Below are 23,133 nucleotides of genomic sequence, written 5' to 3'. Positions count from 1 at the left end.
AATGGGACTCTTGTCTCTCCCAGGCACTGCACATTCTGTAGCTCTGGTAGAAAACATCTGGTACTTCTCTTTGGTCTGAAATAGTATTTGTGTCGGGGCCCAAACAACAGGGAAATAGACAGCTCTTTTTTCATAACGTACAGGCTGGCTCAAATTTGTTACAGACTTTATTTGAGAGGTCAGAAAAAACAATAAATCTTCACACCCCTGGCAACAGTGAGAAAGGTCTCGTGGCACGTACTTGGAGCTGAAGCAGAACTCTGACTCTCTGACTTGAATGTGTATAAAAAGAAATGCATGAACTGAGTGAAGTACAATACGATAATGCCCAGAGTCTGGCCACCTAGGTTCTGCCCTGAGCTGTGCTGCTGCATTAGATGGGCCTTGGGAAGATAAACTAACCCAATTTCAGTTCCTGAGTCTACAAAACCTAGGTGATGTTTGCTCACCTTTGGGGGCAGTAGGCATAAAAGTCCCTTTATTGGTGCAAGCCTGGTTAAGTGCAACTGTCAATTGTCCCGATCTTTAAAAAAAGGACTAAGCAAAGGACAGCCTGATATTTAGTCTCGGTTCAGACAAGCAACAGGCTTTAGGGCAATAACAAAGAAAACCAGAATAAATATGGGGTACTGTGTTGGGATGGGAGGGCTGCTCAGAATGGCTTATCTACTTAACCTCTATTTTTTTGCTGTGTTGTTCCCCCCCACCCATGAAAAGAAGTTATACTCATTAGTGCCAGATCTCCTGTCAGTGTCTCCATGCTCTCTCTGATCCTCCTGTATTACTTTCTTTTGGTCACGCTTAGTTATAGATGTTTGACACCGAAATGTAGATGTTGACCAACATACTTCTGTTTCAGCGGTATGATCACAGATATGTTATTTTTTTCTCTCCATGACTGACTCACTTTATCTGTAAAGAGGAGCTTTATCTTCAGATGAACTTTTTAAAAAAAGAGCTATTCCAAGTTCTCCACTGCCATTGTGATCTTGTATAGGTTGTTTGGAAAAACATGGTATCAGAGGACAGAATTTCAAAAGGCCTGTACTTAATGGATGCTAAATTTCTATAAAAAAACCACTTGCCTTTGGGCTGGATAGGCAACAGTTTTTGTGATGAAAATTACACTGTTTCTTTGGTTATGCAGTGTGGTCCATTTTATTGTTTTGCATTTGTATGAAGTGCTGTCTCACATTCCTCAGAGTCCTTGCTACTGCAGCAAGGTAGTTTACTTTAAAAATGTAGAACAACAGGAACCAGGCTGTGCTAATGATTAAATTATACCAATGGTTGAAGTTTAAGTAACAGTTAATGCACTAATTTTGGTATAGGAAATACACTAAAAAAGCAGTAAGAGCTCCTCTTGATTTTCATAATTAATGAGACCTGCCATGATCCTTCAACCTATTTCCACCCACACTTTCTTTTATGTTAACTAGTGTGTAGGAACGCACAGCAGTCAGCCTAGCAGAAAGCCTTCTTTCAGAGCACTTTCCGTCACACTGTACAAGCCACGTGCGCTCCCCTGAAGGGTCCTGGAGCCAGATCTTGCCCGTGTTGAATCCTGGCCAAGTCTCATTTTTTCCAGTGAAACAGAACAAAGTCAGGCCTTCGGACAAGAATGTACCTAACATGCATGTCTGATCTACATGCACCCAAATAAGCATCATCAATGCTGGGCATTTCTGGAAGGAAGATGAGTGGAATTCGTGTCACTTAATTTTAAACATCTCATTTGGCCTATTTCTCGACCACCCCTGTAATTCATGGATGGAAGAGAGCATTGTTAGAGAGCAATTAATCCATTTTAGATGTCTGCAATATGATGAGGGGAATTGCGCCTCAGTGCCTGTTTCTCTGCACTCATTCAGGAAGTCTAGACAGTTGGCTCAGATATAGATGTCTGAAGACAGATGAGAGGTTTCTTTCACCTGAGGAGATACAACAGAATCTGCTGGATATTAGAGGCTTTGCAGTGGTGCTCGGTTGGATAACAAATGCCTGAAAACATGGTGCCACTTGGCTGAACTGTTGCAACTGTGTAAGATCTTAACAATTTAAAAGCTGTTTACAAGAAGTTTCTGAACTTTAGGCTTGGCCTAGAATGGGTAAGGCCTAAAGCAGTCACTGATCCTCAAGATAAGAAGTTCTTTCAGCAGCTCTGTAATCGAGGGAAAAAACCAGCTCTTCTTTAAATCACTGCTTTAATCTTGTTTCTCCCACGAATGCTGGAATTTTGTGCTCTGCTGCCAAATGCAGCAGGCTATTTATAGTGTCAGCTTGAATGAATAGTAAGAACTATGGTGGAAATCACATAACTGAAAGTTGACAGTAATGAAGTTGCAGAGTATTCTCGAATATAGTTGTTTCTGCCACCACTCAGTTTCAAGGGTACATTGGCAGGGCAAAGGGATACTTGGCAGGGATTTCTAGGCATGTGGTAGGGAAAAGAGTGAAAGGACTCAGCTCTGAAGCTTTTGTTGACTTCTGGGGTCCTGATGTCATCACTTCATATCGCCTATATATACTCTCTATAGCCTTTAAAAAGTAGCTGCCTTTGGGGAACAAGTGCAAGACCAGGGCTTTAGGAAGTGTAACCTACTGCTATGTGACAAATCAAGTGCCTCATCATCTCTTTGCAGAGAGCTCCTTTATCTCCTGCTGCTGGGTAATAAAATGGAAAGGTACTTGAATGGTTTGGCCATTTCTTATCTACTGTCTTTATTCATATAATGTATATAACAGCAAAACATAAAGTGTTCGCTCTTTTTGTTTCCCTAGATGTATGCGTGAGTATTGCCTTGGTTTTTACATTACTCTGTGTAGTGTTTCAGTTTGTCAGGATAATTTAAAAGAAAACAGCTGTGAAGCTTTTTAGTGATCCTAACAGCTAATGCAAATACCAAATCAGAATAATGGATCAGTCAAGTGGAGACAGTTTTGACTATCAGTGAGAAGCCACTTCTCAAAACAAGATATATATCATATCACATAAAATAGGAGGGTAGTAGAGAAGCAAGAGGTTTATCAGGCAAATGTGATAGCCCAGAAATGTCAGAGATTGCATACCAGCTTTCTACATATAATGATTTAATTGAAAGTCATGGCTCTGCTCACCTGGGTAAAATTAACAAGACCTCCTATGTTCACAGGCTGAAACTGGAGTGTTTCCTGTGCTTCTCTGTGTCTGGGATCATCAGTGCAAGGCTGTTTGTCTGCACGCAGCCCCTGTGAATAAATAAATGGTTATTGGGAAATAGTAATGCCACTCTGCACAATGATGGGTTTTTAACATTTATTTTCATCCTGAGGCTTTGTCTGTGAAAGGCAGGTACAACAGAAGCTGAGGGATAGCTTTGTGGGAGAGCACTTGATGGCAAAGACACAAATTCAAGTCTACCCAGTACTTCAGCCACATTCCTGTGAGAGCTCTGGCCCCAGATGATCTTTCCTTCTCTCCCTGGAAATTCCCCTGAGAAAGTTTAGTCAGAAGCAGATTTGTCAAAATAATTCAAGGAAATTACTTAAGAGCTGTGAAATTTTTCTAGCTTCATCTTACTGAAGCCAGTGGGCTCAATTCTCCTTTTGCTTGTGCATCAGCATTGCAGATTGCACGGGCGTGAGGGGAAACCTGACGGTGGGGGGTGTGTGTGTGTGTGTCTCTGCCTCCTCTTCAGGGAGTGTGCAGTGCCTGGCACAACGGCCTCAGATCGCAGCACGCCTTCAGTCACTACTAGAACATAAAATAGAATAGTCATTACGATATATTCCTATTTGCACACAGAGCCCTTGGGACAAATAAGTTCTAAAGAAGAAAACAAAAGCACTTGTAAAATTCAAGACTTCTGTTGCTGAAATGGAGAAGCAATGAGAAATGCGCTAGTTTGCAGCGTAGTGTGGCAGTCCTGGGCCCCTGTCCTGCTGTAATTCAGGACTGAAGATGGGAAATGGCATCGAGCCACTGCGCGTACCACAGACTATTGGCAGGCAAAATACAACCCCAGACTTGCTGACCTTCTTTGTCATAATGCAGACGTAGGGCTGTAAATTAAATGTTTAAATGGAAGTTTAGTAAAAGAACAAATTAGCATATATAAGATACAGCATAAAATTGTGCAATTGATCAAAAATGAGAAGGCTTAACTTCTGAGCAATACCTGATTTGAAATCCTACCCTGAAGCATCTGAAAACATTAAAGAGGATTCCTTTTTTTTTTTTTTTCTTTCCCCCAAACTGCATTAAATTTACACTCCTCCTTCTTATGAAATGTATGGCTGCATGTAACACTTCTCGTTAATCTCTCTGGAACTCACAAAGGGAGGTCACACCATCATCACTCCATCACCATTTTGAGAAGGAAAGAAACTGGGACCTAAGGATATGAACTGGCAGAGCTGGCACACCAGGGGTGAAGCTGGACAGGGAAGCGAGATGTCCCATTGGAGTCCAAGCCTGATTCAACAGGCACCTTCTTGTCTAGCTCTTTCTTTGGTGACATACTGTCTCCCTAGGCAACTACAGATTAGAGAGGAGGCAAAAAAATCTTGTATCCAGAACTGCAAAGCAGTGACTTGAGCTTGGATGTAGGGAAAATGTCAGGGAAAGACAGTGAACTAACAGTTGAAGCAGAGGCGTTGGAGTCAGGTGCTTCAGGTTCTATTTTTGACTTGGACCAGCCATTTCACTTTGCTTTGGCTTCCCTTTTGCAAGATGGAAAATGAGGATGCCTGTGGCTGCTTCGTGGGACTGGATTGCCTTGCTGAGGCCAGGGCTGGCAAATCTCATATTCTGGATGATGCTCGGTTGACCTCAGCTTTGGTTCTTCTCTGCTTTCTTGCCTACATCTCCTTCACTTGCGTCTCTGCTGTGCTTTCCTGGGCCCACGCAGAGGGTACAGAGCAGGGGCAGAGCCGCAAGTGTTGGGGCTGTTGCCAGGTGGGACCCTTTTCTGTTTGTGCCTGAGCCGGGCCCTTCCACCACCGTGTCTGATGTGCAGGATCTCACCCGCTGCCCCTTGGGTGACGTGGGGTGTCTGCAGCGCTAGTGAGGTATGGTGAATAGAGTCACAACCATTTTTCCACTCCTGTCCGAATTTCAATTTGCATCAAAAAGATGCAATTTCAGGGCAGAGGCACTAGGTAGGACCCTGCACTGTTACATCTATAATGTCAGCTCAGGTACGGCTCCGGGAGTTACATGCAGAGAGGTGGTGAGGGACAAGTGGTGATTATCCACTCAGCCCACCCCTCCTGGCTTTGAATGAATGAGTTTTCAAGGCTGCAGGTGTTTTCTCTTTGCTGCATTCCCCGGAAAACCCCCGGTAATTGGGGCGCTCTCCTTTTTTTTTTCCAGGAAGCACCGCCAACTCCTCCTGCCCTTCTGTATCAATCGAATTCGCTACCACGTAAATTCAGATGTGCTTAGAGAGCTCCTCCGTTCCACAGCCGCGAGGAAGGGAGGAGACCGCATCTGCGTCGAGCAAAAAGGTGAACTTAACGATTATTTCTTTTCTTAAGAGACGAGCGGGTAGGGTTCCGGGCAGCTAGGAGGAGCCTGGTCGCTGCTTTGCCACCCTCCCACCCCGTTTCCGGCGGCGCCGGGGCCCGGCAACCAGGAAGATCTCAGCGCGGGGCGGCCCCGGACCGGCCCCTTTGTTCGCGCGGGCCGCAGGGCCCGGCCGTGCCGCGCAGCGCCCGCAGGCGGCGGCCGGGAGGTGGGCGGGGCCCGGCATCCGCCTCCGCCAATCAGGGCCGCCGGCGCGGCCCGCAGGGAGGGGCAGGGCGGCCGCCTGCCAGGGCTGCAGCCTGCGGCGCACCCAGCCCGGCACCCAGCCCGGCACCCAGCCCCCGCCCCGCTCCCGGCCGGCTGCCGCAGGGTAAGGGGGACGGCGGGGAGGGCCCGGGGGCAGCGGCTCTGCGAGCCCGCGCCGGCCACGATGGAAGGGATGAATGGAGGTGGTGCCCGGCGTAGCGGGGTCCGTGGCGCTGGCTCCGCCGCTCGGGCGCCTTGCGGGAGGCTTGGCCGCGGCAGAGCATTGTCCTCCGCCCGGGGAGGGAAGCCACCGGCCTCATCCCGGGGGAGGGGGGGTGCTGCAGCCAGGCCGGTCCCCTCCCCTTGCCGGCTGGCGGGTGGGAGCGTGCGGCGGGGGCTCCGCTCTGCTGCTGCCCGGCAGCGCGCACCCACCTGCGGGCACACGCCGGGCTCCTGCCCCGGCCGGCCCCGCCGCCGCCGGGTGGGCGTTTGGAGGTAAACGCGCCCGTTGGCTCACAGCAAATGGCTCTGCTTGGGAGCAGCTGGAGAGGCAGCGGCCTGATGCTGGGAAGATGGAGATAAGAGTGGGTGTCAGCATCGGGCGAGTTTTGGTGTTGAAACGAGATGAAAATTTTCTTTTGTCTGTGGGAAGCTGGACTGCTTGCTGGGCTCAGTCTCTTCTCTGCATTTGTGTTCTTTAATGATCCAGATATCGACGTTAACTACATACTGCAGGATTTGATGGGGGTTTTTTGTCTCTAGCAAGGAGATGTGCTTCTGAGAAGGCCCAGGTGGGCTGGGCTGCTGGCATTCACGTACTGCTCAGGATGCGAATGGCAGGGAAGATCCAGCAGCTCTCTGCCCCTTGCATCTCCTGATACAAAACAGCAAATGGTCTGTTTGGAGAAGCAAGCATCCAGGGATGGAGGCAGAGGCACTCGTTGTTATCTCTGTGGTATCTCGGGAAGTGCTGGGAGACAAAGCACTGTGTCAGCACCGACTGTTATTTGCTGCTCTGTTGAGCATCAGTCTCATAGGCCTGCAAACCTTGTCTCAGAAACTCATCCCGCTGGAATGGATGTCAAGTTTCACCAGCTCGTCGGTTATTGTTGGCTAGAAGTGTTTCCTTGAGGGTGACTTGCAATTTGAGAAGAATTGGTCTCTGTGTGGACAGATATATCCGGGGTGCCAGGCCAGGGTTGTTGGCCTCTGCCCTCCCACCTGCTAGGCAGTGTTCCTCTAGCCAGCAGTGCTCTAAGAGAGCCCCTTTAATCAGCACAGGTCAGTCCTGCCCCATCATTGCTGGGGAGGTGATGCTTTAAAATGTGGTGCCACTGCCCGCTCTTAAACTTGAGTCTGGGATTGGGCATTTTAAGAAATTACCTGCCTGCTGGTATAGCCTGCCAGAGCTAGGAACGAGAGCGTCTGCCTCAAACAGCTGTACGAAAAGGTGTCGCTTTGCCTGCCAGAAATCACTGGGAGTACAGGACTTCAAAGGTTCCGCTCTGAGACAAGCCACAAGTTAAAATGTTAGCATCAGCCATTACAGGCATGTCAGAGAGAAGCTGTGCTGGAGCCAGCCTGTCATCTCAAGAGCACTCGTGTGTGGGGCCTGCCGTCAATTAAGGTAAAACCTGTGTGTTTCTGGAGATGCTCTTAGGTTAAGTATGGACCAGATTATCTCCTGAGGCCAAGGGTGGGTATGTGCTCCTCTGCTGCTTGGCTTTCTGCTGCCACTAGCCTTGGAGGCTGCTGTAATTTACTCCAGCAAGTAGCAGCTGCCAGTGTGTTTCCTCTTTTTCCTCACTTGTGCTTTTTCTTTGGCAGAAGAAATGATGAAGGACCCAAAGGGGCTTTTCCAGTGTCAAGGGATGTGGCTATGTAGGGGTATGCGTGACAGTTCTTCCTTTGTGTTACTGGGTGGTTAAAATGGGTAAGGGCACAGATTCCACCTCCTGACTGGAACTGCTGCGTTTGTTTTTCAGAATGTCTCCTCTAATCATGTAACTCAGGGAAATGTATAATTTTGTGTCTGTGTGTGTGATAATTCTGGTGAGGACAGGAGACAGTCTATAAAGCAAGTTCCATCCCCAAGATACATGGTGTTGTACAACTTTGCAGAGTTTGTACAATGCATGGCAAGGTTTATATACTTTTACAGGTCTGGGAAAGCCCAGGTACAGGTAGCTAGACCTGAATGTGACCTGTTGCTAACCTATGTTAGACACTGGTATGCACTTATTTAGAGATATTTATAGAAATGTATGTTTTTTTCAGAAATGCCTTATTTATAAATACCTTGTGACCTGTTTCCCCCTCCATCTCCCAAGGGGTCTGAGCACAAGAATGACCAAGGAAGTTGCAGACATGGGGCGAGGAAGTATTTTCTTTCTGCTGCTGTAGAGCTGAGTTAAAGATGGACAATGGTCTCTAGCTGTTGTTCTTTTATTGTTGTTCTTGTGATATTTATGGTAGAATTTCAGGTCTTATTTGCTTGGGGAGAGCATTTTGGCTGATAGTACTGGTCTTGTCAGACCCCAGCAAGACTGGGGTTTTGGTTTACTGTCAGTTTTCTAAAACAACCGAATTAGGTAAGTTGCTGAATAATGAAGACAAACTGTCCAAGGTCATTCAAGAAGCCCAGGTTAAGAGTAAGGAATTGGACTTGGTCTTCCTGAGTCCTACTGTAATCCTGCCTTCTCCATACACCCATCCTTTCCGTCCCACATGAAAGCTCTCATCTCTGTGGCAGATAGTGACACACACAGCAGTCTGTCAGTGCATCGATGTACAAAGTCTCTTCCTGCAGTACCACCGTGCTCTCAGAACATTTCCCCCTGCTCTGCTGTGAGGACTCTGTGTCCTCTGTTTGTCTCTTGTACTTTGTTGAACTGTGATACTAAACAGGACAAAGCAAATTTATTTTCCTCATAGCTGGATTTAATTTCTTGCCGTTACATGATTGTGCAGTAGCTCTTGCTGTAGCTACCAGTGGAAAAATTACTTCATTGCATGTGACTCTGAGTCTGGCACCTTAAACTGATACTTACTGCTATTCCTGCGAAAAAATCCCAAAGAAACCCGATTTGAAAAAAAACACAACAAAAAAACCCCCCTTCAACCAACCAACCAAAAAACTCAAAACACAAACCCTCAATGTTTCTGCATCAACTTTTTGAAAATCATTCCCATCCACTGTCATGGTTTTTGTTATCTCCTTCTAAAAGAGTGAAACTGTCCCTATAAAATAGCCATGGTTGTTTCGGATGCAGCGTAAGCAAAGAGAGATGTGGGAAGAAAAAACCCCAAGCATTACTGTATTTTGTTGTTGCAGTTTAAATTTTTTCTACTTCAGTATGATGGAGTAAAATATGATGCTGACTTGAATTGGCACTGAAATTAGGTGATACTTTCAGTGATTTATTTTTATTGTGCTAGGATTTACCCACCTGGATAGTTGCAGAGAAATGTGGCACAGACTAGCAAAATGCCCTGCTGCAGATTCTGAGCCAGCCATGAAGTACCCATCTCCCCATCCCTGTCTGTGCTGAAGTGCAAAGGGAATCTGAAGTCTGTTTGGTTTATTTTGAGAGTTAATGTTCTGAACTCTGATGTTGACTCCCTTGATAACTTCATTTGTGCCTGGGAAAGCCAAATGAGTATTTTTGAAAACTATTTATACTGTGTCTATAAAGTAAACACTTCAGAAAGACTTCCCAAGTCCTTTGATGGGTTGGATGTTCAGAGAGATAGTGGTGCTTAATAGAGTTAGGCTGCTATGCATCTCTGCCACTGTTTTTTGAGTAATCTTGGGAAAAATATTTTCCTTCTCTGCATCTATTTCTCGCAGGCACAAAATGGATTTTGCAGTTCTGACCTCCTTTGAGCTCCCTGTATGAAACGCTCTGTGGATATTTGATATGTGGATCTTGGAAATTTTTAATCACTCTTTGGTGCTTTTTAATTCTTCTCCTGTGCTCGCCCACATGGTTCCTTTAAAAAGATAATGCAAATAAAATTGTGTTGCTTGTGTCAGAGGTCTTGGTCAAAGTTAATCCTATTTTATTTTAGTTAATAACTTGCATTGTGTAGTAAAGACTACATGAGTATTAGTTACACTGGAAGGTGGCAGAAACTTTGAGATCATCCATGTGTTCCAGATTAGGTCTGTCTTCATCTCTGTCATTCAAGACGGAGGTTTGAAGATATCTGGGGTTTTGTTTGTTTGGCTTTTGTTTTTTTTAAAGAATAGTGTGAGCAATGAGGGAGTTTCTACATCCTCTCTGGACAGTCTAGCTCAGTTCAAACTGATGTTGTAGTTAGAACTGCACAGTCTGTGTCTTCCCCTTTTGTTTGTTGTCACTGTCATTTTGTGTATCTACCTGTTACTGTACAAAACTGTTTCACTTACAAAACCAACACTTCTTTTGCAGCTTGAACTTCTTTTGCAGCACGTCTTTCAGAGGGGTAGAGGAAGGTTTCCAAACTGAGGCATCAGCTTCTGGCATAGTCAGTAACAAAGGCTTTCTGTGGTTGATCCGTTCTTTTTCTTTCTTTGACGTATTCCTCCCCCCTTTATCTGTTGCATCATGCTCTGAAAACTTCTGTGTCCGCCAATTAGTGCTGGAAACTTTTCAGTGAATCCTGACAAGCGCAAAAAGCAGCTGCCTGTTGAAACACCAGCACTTCCCCATCCCTTGCAAATACTCCCATTCATGACCTGCAAGCACCTCCCCTCGATGCAGGGGCTGTCCTGGCTGGGGAACAAACCTCCCTAGGAAAAGAGGCCTCTCCTGGGAGATGCAGAGAGGCACTTAGGTCATAAGATGTGTTTAATGGGCTTTTTAACTTTGTATTTGGCTGTCATATATTGTGTACTATACTACCTTAGTGGCCCTCTGCATGAAGTCTGTCCTGGTGATTAAAGGCTGCTCCTTAGCTATATTTAGCATATAACTATTTGTTTTATAACCAAGATCCTTCCTATGCAAACTGGAGTAGGTCAGTCTGCAACCTTGAATAAGTGGGTTTTTTTTCCTCTGGACTTCTGTTTCCCAGCTGGTAAGTTTGGCATGTTTCAGCTGATGACCAATGCACCAGCCATTCCTAATGGATATTTAATGGTGGCTAATATGGCCCAAAAAGGTAGGCTTGTGTGGAATGTGCTGCTCAGGCAGCAGAGGCTGATGTTTTGCCTTACACTAGTCATCTTTTACATGTCTGTTTCTGTAGGCTTTTGCTGGGATCTATGAAGTCGCTTTTTGAACTTGCTAAATCCCTTCTGTAGGAAAACTTCATGCTTATATGTGTCTGTATATTTATATATATTTCTAGTAAATTATACCGGCGATAGCAATGCTTCCTGCAAACTTAATCTTGATGTCTCTGAAGCATCTTTAAGCACTTTTTCCCTTTTTATCTCTGAATCCCTCCAAAGCACACTGGCTAGACAGTCGGAAGGTATGGGAGCACTTCCAGCACACTGACATGGAAATGTCAAAGTCAAGTGGTGATTTTGGGTGATCGTATGATTCAAGTTTATATAGTGCTATGATATACTCTGCCTTAGGGTGTCAGCAGCACTGATTGCCATGTTAGAAGAAGTGACAACTTGCTTTTTGTCATCCTTTTTGGATGAAACAGGACTAGTTTGCATTAGAGGCATTGTGCCTGCTCTGCATTGTAATGTAATGCTTGTAACGATTCTGCACTTGCTTGGCTAGATGAGATTATATCTTGATTTCTGTATAAAATCATGATTGTGGTCATGCCTGGATTAGAGGAGAGGTTAACAACACTTGTGGTGTAGAAACAACCTGTTTCTCTAAGAAGTGAAAGAGCAGCTAGGGGCGTGTGGTGGCTCTGGCTAGAACATATAGTGCTGCGGTCCTCCAGGAGTACGGTGGGTTGATCCATCTGTCCTGCCTACCTGTGTGCAGGCTGGGTTCCCCCTGGCAGCATCACTCTCATCTCCAGAGATATGTAATGTTAAATCCCGTTTTTAACATAGATTCATCTAGCCAGACCTGTTCCTTTTGGCTGCCTGCATCTATACATCAAGCACTGCTGTATGTGTGCTTCTCGATGGCGTGGTAGTGTATCGATAGAAATGCTGATTAAAACCAGGCTGTGGAGCAGTACAGGTCTTGCAAGGTCTCTGTTGCTGCTGAAGGAGGCTGGGATTGACAGCCGTTCCCAGAGGCATGCAGCCCGGACTGTGACAGCCTCTCTTCTTCTCGCCAGCCCAACAAGTCCCACTGGAGCATGGACAGCACACTGGGCATGTTCAGTCTTCACACCTGCTTTGCAGTCTGTCTGTGTGGGATGGTGTTCTCTTTTTTTTTTTTTTTTTTTTTTCCCCACCCCTTAGAAACTGTAATCTCCAACCTCCTCCAGTGTAACGTGCTAGGTGGCCATCCTATGGTGCTGCTGTGGCTTGCTATGTGGCTTAGTGCCTAGAGGCTTTGAGCTAGGATCTCCGTTTCTCTACATACGGTGCAACCCAAGATAAATGACAGCCTCTGGGGGGAAGATTGTGAGTTGTGGGTGAAAGGAATCGTGAGGCAGGAGGGCTAACATAACTATATTGACAGATAAGATCCAATTCCATACAACTTGCCAAAATTATTATGGTTTTGGTCATTGATAGGGATGTAATTTGAATAAGTGACATGTTCTTTCTTGTACTATAAGGTTTGTAAGCTGTCTAAACTCCTAGCTTTTCATCTTTTTGATGTCTCTGAAGCATCTTTAAGCACTTTTTCCCTTTTTATCTCTGAATCCCTCCAAAGCACATAGGCTAGACAGTAGGAAGGTATGGGAGCACTTCCAGCACACTGACATGGAAATGTCAAAGTCAAATACCTGTGTACTGGGGTTGCAGGTCGTAAGGTAGGAAATGCCACGATAAACGCATACTGACCGAAAGCAAACTTTCTAGATGACTGGCCTCCCTGTCTCTGCCACTGGTTATGGTGGGAGCTGTGTAGATGTGTTGCTGTCAGCTGAGGTCGGGGAAATCGCAGTATTTGTAGAGAGGCTCAGGAGAAAGCAGCAATTAGTGCATGTAGCCCAGAGGTCAACTTCTGAAGTGGGAGGCTGAGTGCAGTCTGGTGAATCAGCAGGGGAGAGGAGGGGGGGGATGCTCCAGGGAAGAACTGCATCCAGCATTGCTCTGCTGCTGCCAGCACAGCGATGGGAAGCAGGGTGCTTGAGCGTGGGGAGAGGGGATGGGGCTTACGCAGTGCCTTGGTGCTCTGGAGAGAGCGTGGGTTTGCTTCTCTCTAGCGTCTTTGGTGATCTGAGATCTTCCAATAGGTACTGGTGGTGTAACCCTCCTGGTCTACCACCCTTCTATTCAAAAGCTGGTACTGTTATTATCCCTTTTGACGTGGCAAGGACATTACTGACCACTGTGGAAGAAGAAAGCAGCAGTCCTGGCTGTCAGTGCTACATTTCAACTGTGAGATGATGGTCTGTATTTCCTTTTTAGCTCACCTTCTGTTGTTGCTCATCTTACTCTTAACAGTCAGGGTGTGAAGGTGGGTTAGTTATTCTTTCAGTTTTGGGGAACATTTGCTTTGTTTGGAGGATTAAGATGGTATTAGCTCATACTATTTGGCACAGAGTTTGTCCAAGGCCTGATAAGACATCGCCTGGGATGCAGCGTGTGTTTTGGGTTGCCATGTCTAAAATGGACTGATTTCAAGTGATGGAGGTTCAGTGAAGGTCTTCTGAGATGAACCAGGAAATGATGAGTCTGATATCTCAGGACCTCTCAAAGGAGAGCATTGGTTGTTCAAAATGACGTAGTGAAGGTGGAGAAAGGGCAAAGCTGTCTCATGGGGGCTGGACACAAAGAGAGAGTGTCAGAGTTGTGCAAAGGGCAGAGTAGGTACGTGGGCAGAAAGTTGGATAGAATAAATCTGGACCGGCAACTGGCTGGGGCGATTCCCAGCCAGCGGAGGCTGAAACTAATGCTGCTGAACTCCAGGAACAAAAAATCTTGTAAGGTGGTTTTATAACTAAGCAGTTATAAAAATAATAAAAAAAACCCCAAACAACAAAACCCAAGGGGTTTCATCAGATGCAGGGTAGGCTCTTCCTATCTTGCATCCCTGCCTGAAATTTCAGCAGCTTGTGGAGAGGCAGGGTCAATTGTCCCTTAATGTGACGTTGCATTGGGGTACTTCTGAGGGGTTTTCTGTACCAGCTGTTACACTGACAGTACCAGCGGCCGAGGGCAAGGCTTTGTTCTTGTCCCTGCTATAATGACCAGGTCTCCACTGCATAATGAATTGCATTAAATGTGTGACTGCATTAGCTTGATGTCTTTTCCTAGTACACTTGAGGGTGTGAGGATATTGGACAGCATTAGTGGGTCACAGTGGTGGCTTCAGTGCCAAGTTCAATGTGACCCAAGGTATTTTGTATTACACCAGAAACATACTGCATTCCACCCCTATTTTCTTTGCTTTTCACTGTATCGTTTGGAAGTTTGAACTGGTACAACTGCGCTATCATCAGACAGGCTGTCGTAACATTGCACTGAAAATGAAAACAAAATTCCTAGTTTCAAAAAAACTTAAACGTACAAAGAGAAAGAGAAGAAACTTGCAAGGCCAGTTGTTTTCCATTTTCAGCTCTCTGTTGCTCCAGTCTTTCAGTTACAGTCTACAAACCCACGCTGGCCTGCACATTGCAGGTGTAGGCTGTAAAAAGGGGGGAAAAAATCAGGGCAGGAGGGACCTGGGTCCTGTTTTTGTTTCATAATCAAAGTCCATGGCAGAGGTTAGACTACAGAAGTGCACAAATCAAAATCTTTTACGTTAACCTGAACTCCAGTGAATAACAGATTAAGTGCCAGGCTGAGCTTTAATGCTGCACTAAATCAAGCCATCAAAAGCCAGGAAATTCCTAAAGTTCAGATCCTTCTGCAGTTCTGCACAGGGTGCGTAGCATGGCTGAGTTATTGTATAGCTCACATTCAATTAAAGAAATTGTTTCTCCAATAGTAAAATACCAAACCATTATAATGGAATATGCTTATCATGTATCACAATGCTTCCTGCACTCTGCCTGCTCTCCGCATGTTTCTTTTCCAGATACTGCTTAATGACTAATAACACTTTCTGTGAATAGGAAAATTGGGTTTTGTCAAAGCCCCTTGAGTTGTAGGGAAACCTTTCATGGAACTGAGTGGCCAAATCTGAATTGTCCTGGAGGAATAGCAGTTCTGAAATCTCTGTGTATATTCTGCTCCCTTCCCATGTGAACTGTGCAGTTTTGCTGTCATGCCCCTATATATTTCTGTAGGCAGTGACCCCTGCCCCCAGGGCTTAACTCCAGGGTGCATAAACTTATGTAGATCCAAGACCATACCCAGGATTTCCCCCCACAAATTAGAGATAGTTTTGCTCTGCAATTAGCGCCGAATTGTTGCGATCTACTGTGCCAGTTTTCAGTAGGCATTTTGCCAGCCTGGGGAGCATGAGCTCATCAGCAAGCCCATAATTACTTCCCAGTTTGTATGTGATGACTTCCTTGAATGTCCTTTGGTTTTTTTGCCCCACTTTGCCTCAGGTTTTGCATTGTGGTTTTTAGTTGGAGTGCAGTGGTGTGTTTTTGCACATTCTTCCTTTAATAACCATTGTTTTGTAACCAAATCACAGGCTGATTAGTCTATCATAGTGGTTAAAGCTAGTTTAAAAAAATGTCTTAAGTTTTTAAATAAAAGACCTCTAGGACCTTTTGCATTCTGTGCTAATTATTACAAAACCTGAGCGGGAAAGAGGAGCGAACACAGGCTTTTTTAGAGATTAACAACTTTTCAGACATGTATAAGGGAGGCTACATACTAACAACAGAGTTCATGGCTGAAGAACCTGTGTGAATTCTCAGCTGCAAGGGAGAAAAAACTACTGATAACTGACAGAGGATACAGGTTCCCCTGGTTTTCCCTGTGTGTAACTAAGCTAATATACTCCTTCCTTTCATTCCTGTAGTACTCTGCCTCCATTTCCTCTATGGGAGGAGGAAAGGTTTTCTTGGGAGAAGAGTCTGACAGGAATTAAGAATGAGCGTCTCTTATTTCCTCTGTACTTCAATTAAGTGAAAGGATTTAATCCTAATCTGCCACGTGCTTCAGAAATAGATTTCTGATTGCTTGTCGGAAGGAGTAACTAATCGGAGAAGTGAGAAGATGATGGTATGATTACCTTGGATCGGATGGAACATCTTAAGGAATTAAAAGATAAAATTGCCCTTTCTTCTCAGCATAATCACGGTCTCTATTAGCAAAGCTGCAGTTTGGCTTTATCAGATCCTGTCTCTATGTTGATTGGATTCATTTCCTGTCCCTTTTGCAGAAGACTGAGCCGCTTGAGCCTGGCCTTTGGATTTTTGATTTCAAGGCAAAATTCCGTTCTTAAACCCCTTGGCTCATCTTTGCAGCATGGCCAGCGTTGTGGGGTCATGAGCCTGGGGCACCACATCTTGACCTGCCCTTGCCTCTGCCATGCCATCAGTTTGGCAGTGATGTTATGCTAGAGTAATGACTCTAGGAGATGAAGCTTTATTGCCTGAAAAATCTCATTTTCCTGGGGTGGGGAAGGTGCAGAAAAGCTGGGAAATATGAAGCGGATGCAACCAAATGCTTAGAAACAAGAGATGAAATAACTTTACGTAACTTAAAATAAAATCAATATCTTTAGGTGAGTAAAGGATTTCTGTAAGGCCTAATAAATGAATACCAGGGTTGGCACTGAAAGCTTTTTGCCTTTATTCTGTCTGCTTATTGTTGAAGTGAGTGCAAAGCTCCTCCAGCAATCAGTGGACCAAATTCTTCTCTAGCAGTTTGTTTCCAGGGAGGTGTCGGGCTTCAGGTATTGTTTTCAGCATTTACAGTGCCTGATGTTGAAGGCTTCTGCAAGCAGTAATGCTGTTTTCACTGGGAAATTTTGCATGGGTAGTGTGACACATGTGAGAGTGAATTGCTGGAACGGGCAGTTGTGGGTCTTACAGAGGCTAGGGGACCGAATCCAGAAATCTCTTCAAGGCTCTGTACTCTTTCTGAAATACAAAGCCAGAACATGGATAGAGAATTAAGTTCCTGCTTGAACATTTAACTCTCCTGAACATGCATGCAAAGGATGTGTGGAAACCAAAGTGCTGTTGGATCTTCCCCAGCTGCGCATTGTACAGCAGCATGTGGGATTATTTCTCTTTCCTATAGATGATGGGGATTTACCTTGCAGGCGTGAAATGCACTTTCCATTACTCCATATGGAGTCACTGTTATTATGTTGTCGGAGCAGCTGCAGACAGAATTCCTGGTCTTCCCAAGCTGTGTCTTTATTATTAATGCAAGAGTCTTTGTGCAGATTCAGCCACACCACCACACCTTATGATAGCCCTTGAGATGGCTGAAACTCTGCTTGGAGATGTGCTGCCATAGGGCTGCGTCCCATGTCCTGGTGTTCCTCGTCTTTAGTACGAACATGAGGAAAGCTGGCATAGTGTTTTGAATAACGGCACAAAGAATTACTTGTCAAAAGATTATCTTAGATGGGAGTGGCTAAAAACAGAAAGACTTCTATTGTGTAAACCTTTCCCTATCCAAATAGTTGTCTTTGACTCATGCAAATAATCAATGACTTCAAGATAATTTAAAAGGGAAAAAAAAAGGTGTTTTAGTGCTTCCCTGCATTGTCTTTGTTTATCATTAACCTTCTGTACAACATAACCTCAATTTCCTCAGTCTGATAACTAGATGCTGTTCTTTACCTTTTTGTAATTGGCCCTTGCCCTGAAAAGGTGTGCGCATGACTGACTGCAAACTTAAAATTTTATTTCTTGCATGTGGATTTCCAAATTCAGAAAATTAGAAACCTAAATTTTGGTTCTCACTTTTTTGTCTACATGTTTAATTTTAAGAAATAAGGAGCTAATTCTTCCCAAAATATTGCAGGTACCCAACTGTTACAGTAATGTTCAGATACAGCTGATCTAAATTCCAATTGGGTCTGCATTCAGAATGAAATCCTTGTGCCTTGCCTCAGGTTTTGTGTTGGGTAAACACTTCTTATGTCTAGATCCATCCAGAAGGAGCCACCAGGCGCAGGATGGGATTCAGGCTGACTCAATCTGGTATCTGGAAACCTGTTCCAGTGTCTTGCAGTTGTTTTGCTCAATATGTTGAGGTGAACAGATCCTTTGATGGGCGTGTACCCATGAAGGCTTTCTTCTGGGGAGTATGTTGAATCTTTGAGCCTGCTTTGTTATGTCCTTCTTGAATGGGATGGTATTCCACGTGGCAAGCCAGTACTCATGTGCCTTGTCGAGGGCAGGAGGGATGGATGATGCAAAGAACCTTGTGGCTAAGCTATATTGCCAAGACTGACAAAGGCTTTTGCTTCCAACCCTTGTGTTATTATTCCTCTACCACATTTGAGAAATAATTGAAGTCTAAGCACCTCCCAATTGTTTTTCTGTTTTACTGTGTGCTGTTCTGATGCCTGGCCAGCATTGTGGATACTTGTATGTCCATATCCATGTGTTGCTCCTGGTAAAAGATATTTTTTGGATGTACATCTGTACTTGGTTGAGAACTGTTCCCCTTTTTGATTCTGAGCCTGGGTGACTCAAATCCAGCTGTCCTCTTTTCTGATGGAAAAATGGAGAACAGAATATTTTGGCCATTTGAAGCAGGCTTTCATATTGTGCATTCTTGGGATGCTTTTCTTGATTGTGGGAACAGACAGAACCATTCATCCCAGTATGAAAAGATTGCAGGAAGAATCTAGCAGAGACCTAGAAAATCCTTTTAATCTGTGTCATCTTAGAAAAGGAAGAAAAACAAAATAAGCGGAGCTGGTGGCCCCGGAGTATCCACAGGGGCATATGTTGGTTTTTTCTTTTACTGTGTCTCTGGAGAAAGTCACATCTCCATGAAGTTATATGGGAAGGCAAAGCTTACAGCCTGTGCAGGTAATATAGGGAATAGGAAAGAGAAAATGTGTCATGTGTTTCTTAGGCCACATGCATCATCATATTTGCCTGTGTTCAGCATCTACTACTGGAAATGGAGAGATTTTGTTGGGTTTTTTTTTCTTTTTTTTTCATTCCAGAAAGGCTCTGTTAATAGAGCCTGTTGGGATGCTGAAGGTACAATGCAGGAGCTCAGAGCAGGTTGTTATCTCTAATGGAGCAGGGCAGAGCCCTGTGGAGATACTGGCCTATGTCCCAGGGCAAGGCTATTTGTGCAGCACAAAAGCTGCATCACTTGGTTGGGAGCTGACATGGGACTTGGATGGTTCAGAGCAGCATTGCTCTGGGTGGTGAAGATGACCTAATGGTGTAATTTGGAAGAGTTCCATGCTTGGCATTCAGCGCTTCCTAAAAATCTGCTCACATTTTGGTGTTGAAATAGGGGAGAAACTAGTGACAGAGAAGGAAGATCTATCCTTAGCAGCAGGCATAGACTTCTTTAAAAATGTTCCAGATGTATGTATGTTTGTTTTTTTGTTTTGTTTTTTTTTAATGTATTTATTTCTAACAAGCTGCATTTATAGTAAAATTGACTTAAGTTCATCCTCATTTACCTGTGTGGTAATGAGTGTGCAGGTATACACTAAGGCACTTGTCCCTGTTACCTGGCTTTAGTCAGTCTGCAGCTTGTGGAGATGGGAATGACCCTTCAGATAGGTGAGTTCCCCCCCATTTTCTGTGACCCGCTATGCAGCGAGCGTAGCTGGAGAGGGGGTATCTGACTGATGCAGGGTAGCACTTCAGAGGTTTTTGAATCTGTTGTGGAGTGTGGAGACCCCAATGAGTGTGGCTGTGAACTAGTAGTGATTGTATTTCAGGATAAAAGAAGCTATCTGTTTGGAGGGTAGCTTAATTAGCAGCCTGTGGAGTTCATTTGTTTTTCAGCATTAGTATGTTGAAGGCAAATGTGTTTGCATAAAGGTTTCTGGCAGGAATCTTTATGCAGTGGGAATGCACTTCCTCTTATTTCTCTCCCCCCGCATAAAAATAAAATCCAGTCATTCTGAGAATGAGCAGAATATCCCAACATCCTGTGATTTGTGTGGCCAGCTGATCTTCAGGGATAATGAGTAGCAGAGGGAGAATGAAATGAAGTTCCCTGTCTCTTCATAGATGGGCAACAAAATAGAGGAGCAGACTAAATTCAGTCTCCCTAAAGTTTATGTGGTTCTGGCTGTAAAATTAGGGATCTAGAGACTCCCTCTAACAAAGGCCTGAAAACACTGTAAAATATTTTTATTCTTTTGCACGCTTCCCTGCTTAATTTCTTCTCTACTACTATTTTATCCTTCCCATGTCCTTATATCCTCATTCCCCCATCCATATTCCTGGTTGTGGATTCAACCAACCATCATGTTTTATGTGGAAGAACCAGAATCCCCAGCTTGCTTAATTGCAAGTACAGCATCAAACCTTGCAACCAAAAGGTAGGACGGAGCGATGCGATGTGTGAATCTAGGAGTAAGGGCATATCGTGAAGAAAGCAAACCTGCAGGCTGAAGGTGATGGAGATGCGGCAAGCTCTCTTATTAGACCACATCACCTGCCACCAGAAGTGCTAGAAATTGAGTTGCTCTGTAAAATCAAAGCTAGCCCTGGGCAAAATGTGTCATGTGAGATGGGAGTGGGTGGGAGGGAGGGAGGGAGGTGTCTGATGGCTTGACAGATAGGAGGAGCCAGGCTGATCAATATTTCTCACCTCCAGATTCTGTTACTTGTCTCCCTCTTTTATGCTAAGTAGAGCTGGAAACTGCAGCCTCCAGTCTAACTCTGTGACAGCATCTGGTCCTTGCTGGCTGTGTTGCAGGAGGGCTGTTTTCTCTCTTCCTTAATAAGAACTGCTTGCTCTTATCCATTGTTCCTTTTGCTGGTGATGTGATCTGAGCATCCCACTCCTTGTGAACAGCCCTGACTTGTGTGTAAGCTAAATACTCCCCAGTTGGTGCTGTCTGCAGGTGTCTGAAGCCACCCCAGGTGTTGAACACCCTTTGTGGGGTACGTGGGGAAGAGACAAGGCTTGATCCTTTGGGTTTTCACTCGGACACCCTCCCCAAGCTGTCTCTGCCAATCCTGCCTTTCCTTGTCTCTAAACCGGTGTGGGACAACTGACTCTTACTGTTGAAACAGTCTTTGGTGTCTCAGATATTCTTCAGGAATACAGCTTTGGAATTCTCCTTGTGGTTTTTCCTCCCCTGTGTCTGCTTGCAGCTTTCCCTGGAGCCCTGCCAGCTCTCCCCTCACTGACCCAGCCTGTGTTGAAATCCTTACTCATGCCTTAATCACTTCCCGATCCCGCTATTGCAATCCCCCCTTCCCCCACCCCGCCTAGCAGCATCTGCAAATCTTTGCTACATTAATTCTCAGGGGGGCTGCCTGCAGCAGGCTGCCTCCTTCCTTGGCCCAGGAAGTAGGTCTGGGTGTCCCCCGGCTTCTGGCTGCTCCTTGGTTTGCTCTCCTTGCAATTCCCTTTGCAGTTATATCCGAGTTGTCCCTGGCTCGTTCTGCTGCCACCTTCTTCCTTCTGCATCCCAGCCTGCTCAGCCAGCCAGCCTTAGCTTCCTTTGGGCTGATGGTCTCAATATTTTGATTATTTTTCTTTATCCATTAGGAATGTTTTTGCGTATTTTTTTTTAAGCAACTTAGTAATTTCCTTTGTTTTTCTTTTCTTTGGCATAAAACTTTTTGCTTGAGTTGTGTGCTTGTTAATGCAACATCCTTGCAAGGAATTTGGAGGTTTTATTCTGTTTGCCTGCCGGGAAGGGTGATGTGACTTCACTAATAAATAGTTGGTAGAGTCATGCTTACGTTTCAGAAAGTTGGGTTGTTTGGTTTTTTTTCAGTCTTGCTGGAAATCCATGGGGTCGGATGCCCTTTTTCTGTAACAAGGTTTTGGATTTGCTTTTAAAGGAGAGGAGCTAAAAGCCCCATCTTGGACACTGGCTTCTTCTTTCCTTCTCCTGTCAATTTTCAGAGGCTGCCTTGAAGTCTTGTGAAAATGGGGGCCGTGCCCCGAAGGTGTTGTGCTGAGGGTTGTTAGTGTGCCTTTGGTAAGGGCTCTGACAGCAGAACTGGGTCCTGGCTGATGCGTGAACTGAGGCTTTAGAATTTAAAAGCAGTTAACAGTTTCAGTCACTCAAATCCCAAACTGAATTTATGTTCTTGTTGAGTGGTTCTTGGAGATTTCAGCTTTGGTCCAGGACTCCAGGTTTAAAGTGAGACTGTGAGATTGAAGAAAAGGATATAACATTGAGATGGGAGATGAAGAAAATGATCACCCTTGTTTTACAGGAGAAGAAATGAAAGATCCTGACTCTTCTAGGGATGTGAGGAGGGAGCTGGGTACTGCTTTCTGGGGAGCCTGTTCAGTGCTTTCCCACCCGTTCTCAATCTGATTTCCTTGTGCTGTTATCTCCCAGGTCCGTGACAATGGAAGATGAGGTCTATCATCCAGAAGCCTGAACGGTGATACCAGGACAACCCTTCGAGACACTGGCAACACAAGCCTGAGATACAGGAGGCAGCAAACATGCTGAAGCCAAGTGGACTTAAAATCCCCGGCAGGGCTGGGAAGCACTCCAGCCCAGTGGGACGGGCATCAGGGACCACTGCAGCTGCTGTTACCACTGGTTCAAAAGAAGGTAAGGACTTGATCTGGCAGAGGCATGAGCTGACCCAGGTGATTACCAGGCTTAAAGGCAAAGGCCTAAAGGTGCCAGTGTTCAGCAGGATGTGAAATTCCTCATCTGTACCTAGACTGATTGTGAGCATGGATCAAAACAAGTGCAGTGGGGTGAGTAAGCAGCCTCCCTCTTCCAAGTAATGCACAAAACAGGCAGGTTGTGGAGTGGGTGGGAGGCAGATGGATCCACTGGTGTTTAGAGCGAATAGAGGGAGATGCTGCCTCCTGTCTTGCTTGTTTGCATGTGTGTACTCTACAGATGGTAACATTTGAAGAGCTGGTCATAACTGGGCAGATGAGAACCTCACCCATGACTTTCTTAGACATTGTCCTATAGCCATTGCTTCTGGCCTGTGATAACACAACAGTAAGAACCAGGCACTTAAGGTGATTTCTCCTCTGCTGGTTGCCTTGAATTAGTGCCTTTGAACAGAATAATTTGAAACAATGGTGTTTGAATAATGACTTATCTAGACATCCTTGTACATGCTTTGCTGTCTGTTGATCTATATCCAGTGTATAAATAAGCCATACAGACTGCCTTTATGCAGTATAATAAACACTTCAAAAGTGATTGAGATGTGTTTTGCTTAAGACTCATTCTGGCTTCTTTGATTGCTGGGTATTTTTTTTAATTAGAAATAATTTAGCAAAT

At 45.0% G+C, this 23,133-nt stretch overlaps 1 protein-coding gene across 10 annotated transcripts in view; it reads left to right on the top strand.

Moving 5' to 3' along the window:
• Window positions 1–23,133, top strand: part of CLIP2 (CAP-Gly domain containing linker protein 2) — a 101,080-nt gene that overhangs the window by 15,336 nt on the left and 62,611 nt on the right. For 2 of the 10 annotated variants that reach the window (XM_055714256.1, XM_055714248.1), the window contains 2 exons: window positions 5,354–5,487; window positions 22,216–22,437. In XM_055714256.1, coding sequence (XP_055570231.1) covers window positions 22,326–22,437 — 112 coding nt within the window. In that variant the 5' untranslated portion in view covers window positions 5,354–5,487; window positions 22,216–22,325. Of the gene's footprint in view, window positions 1–3,282; window positions 5,488–5,758; window positions 5,877–22,215; window positions 22,438–23,133 lie in introns of those variants that run through there. The other 8 variants (XM_055714272.1, XM_027806205.2, XM_055714278.1 and 5 more) reach the window with 6 other exon arrangements.

Source organism: Falco cherrug, chromosome 1 (genome assembly GCF_023634085.1).
Source record: "Falco cherrug isolate bFalChe1 chromosome 1, bFalChe1.pri, whole genome shotgun sequence".
Classification (NCBI taxonomy): domain Eukaryota; kingdom Metazoa; phylum Chordata; class Aves; order Falconiformes; family Falconidae; genus Falco; species Falco cherrug.
This window is presented reverse-complemented; position numbering and strand designations above follow the sequence as displayed.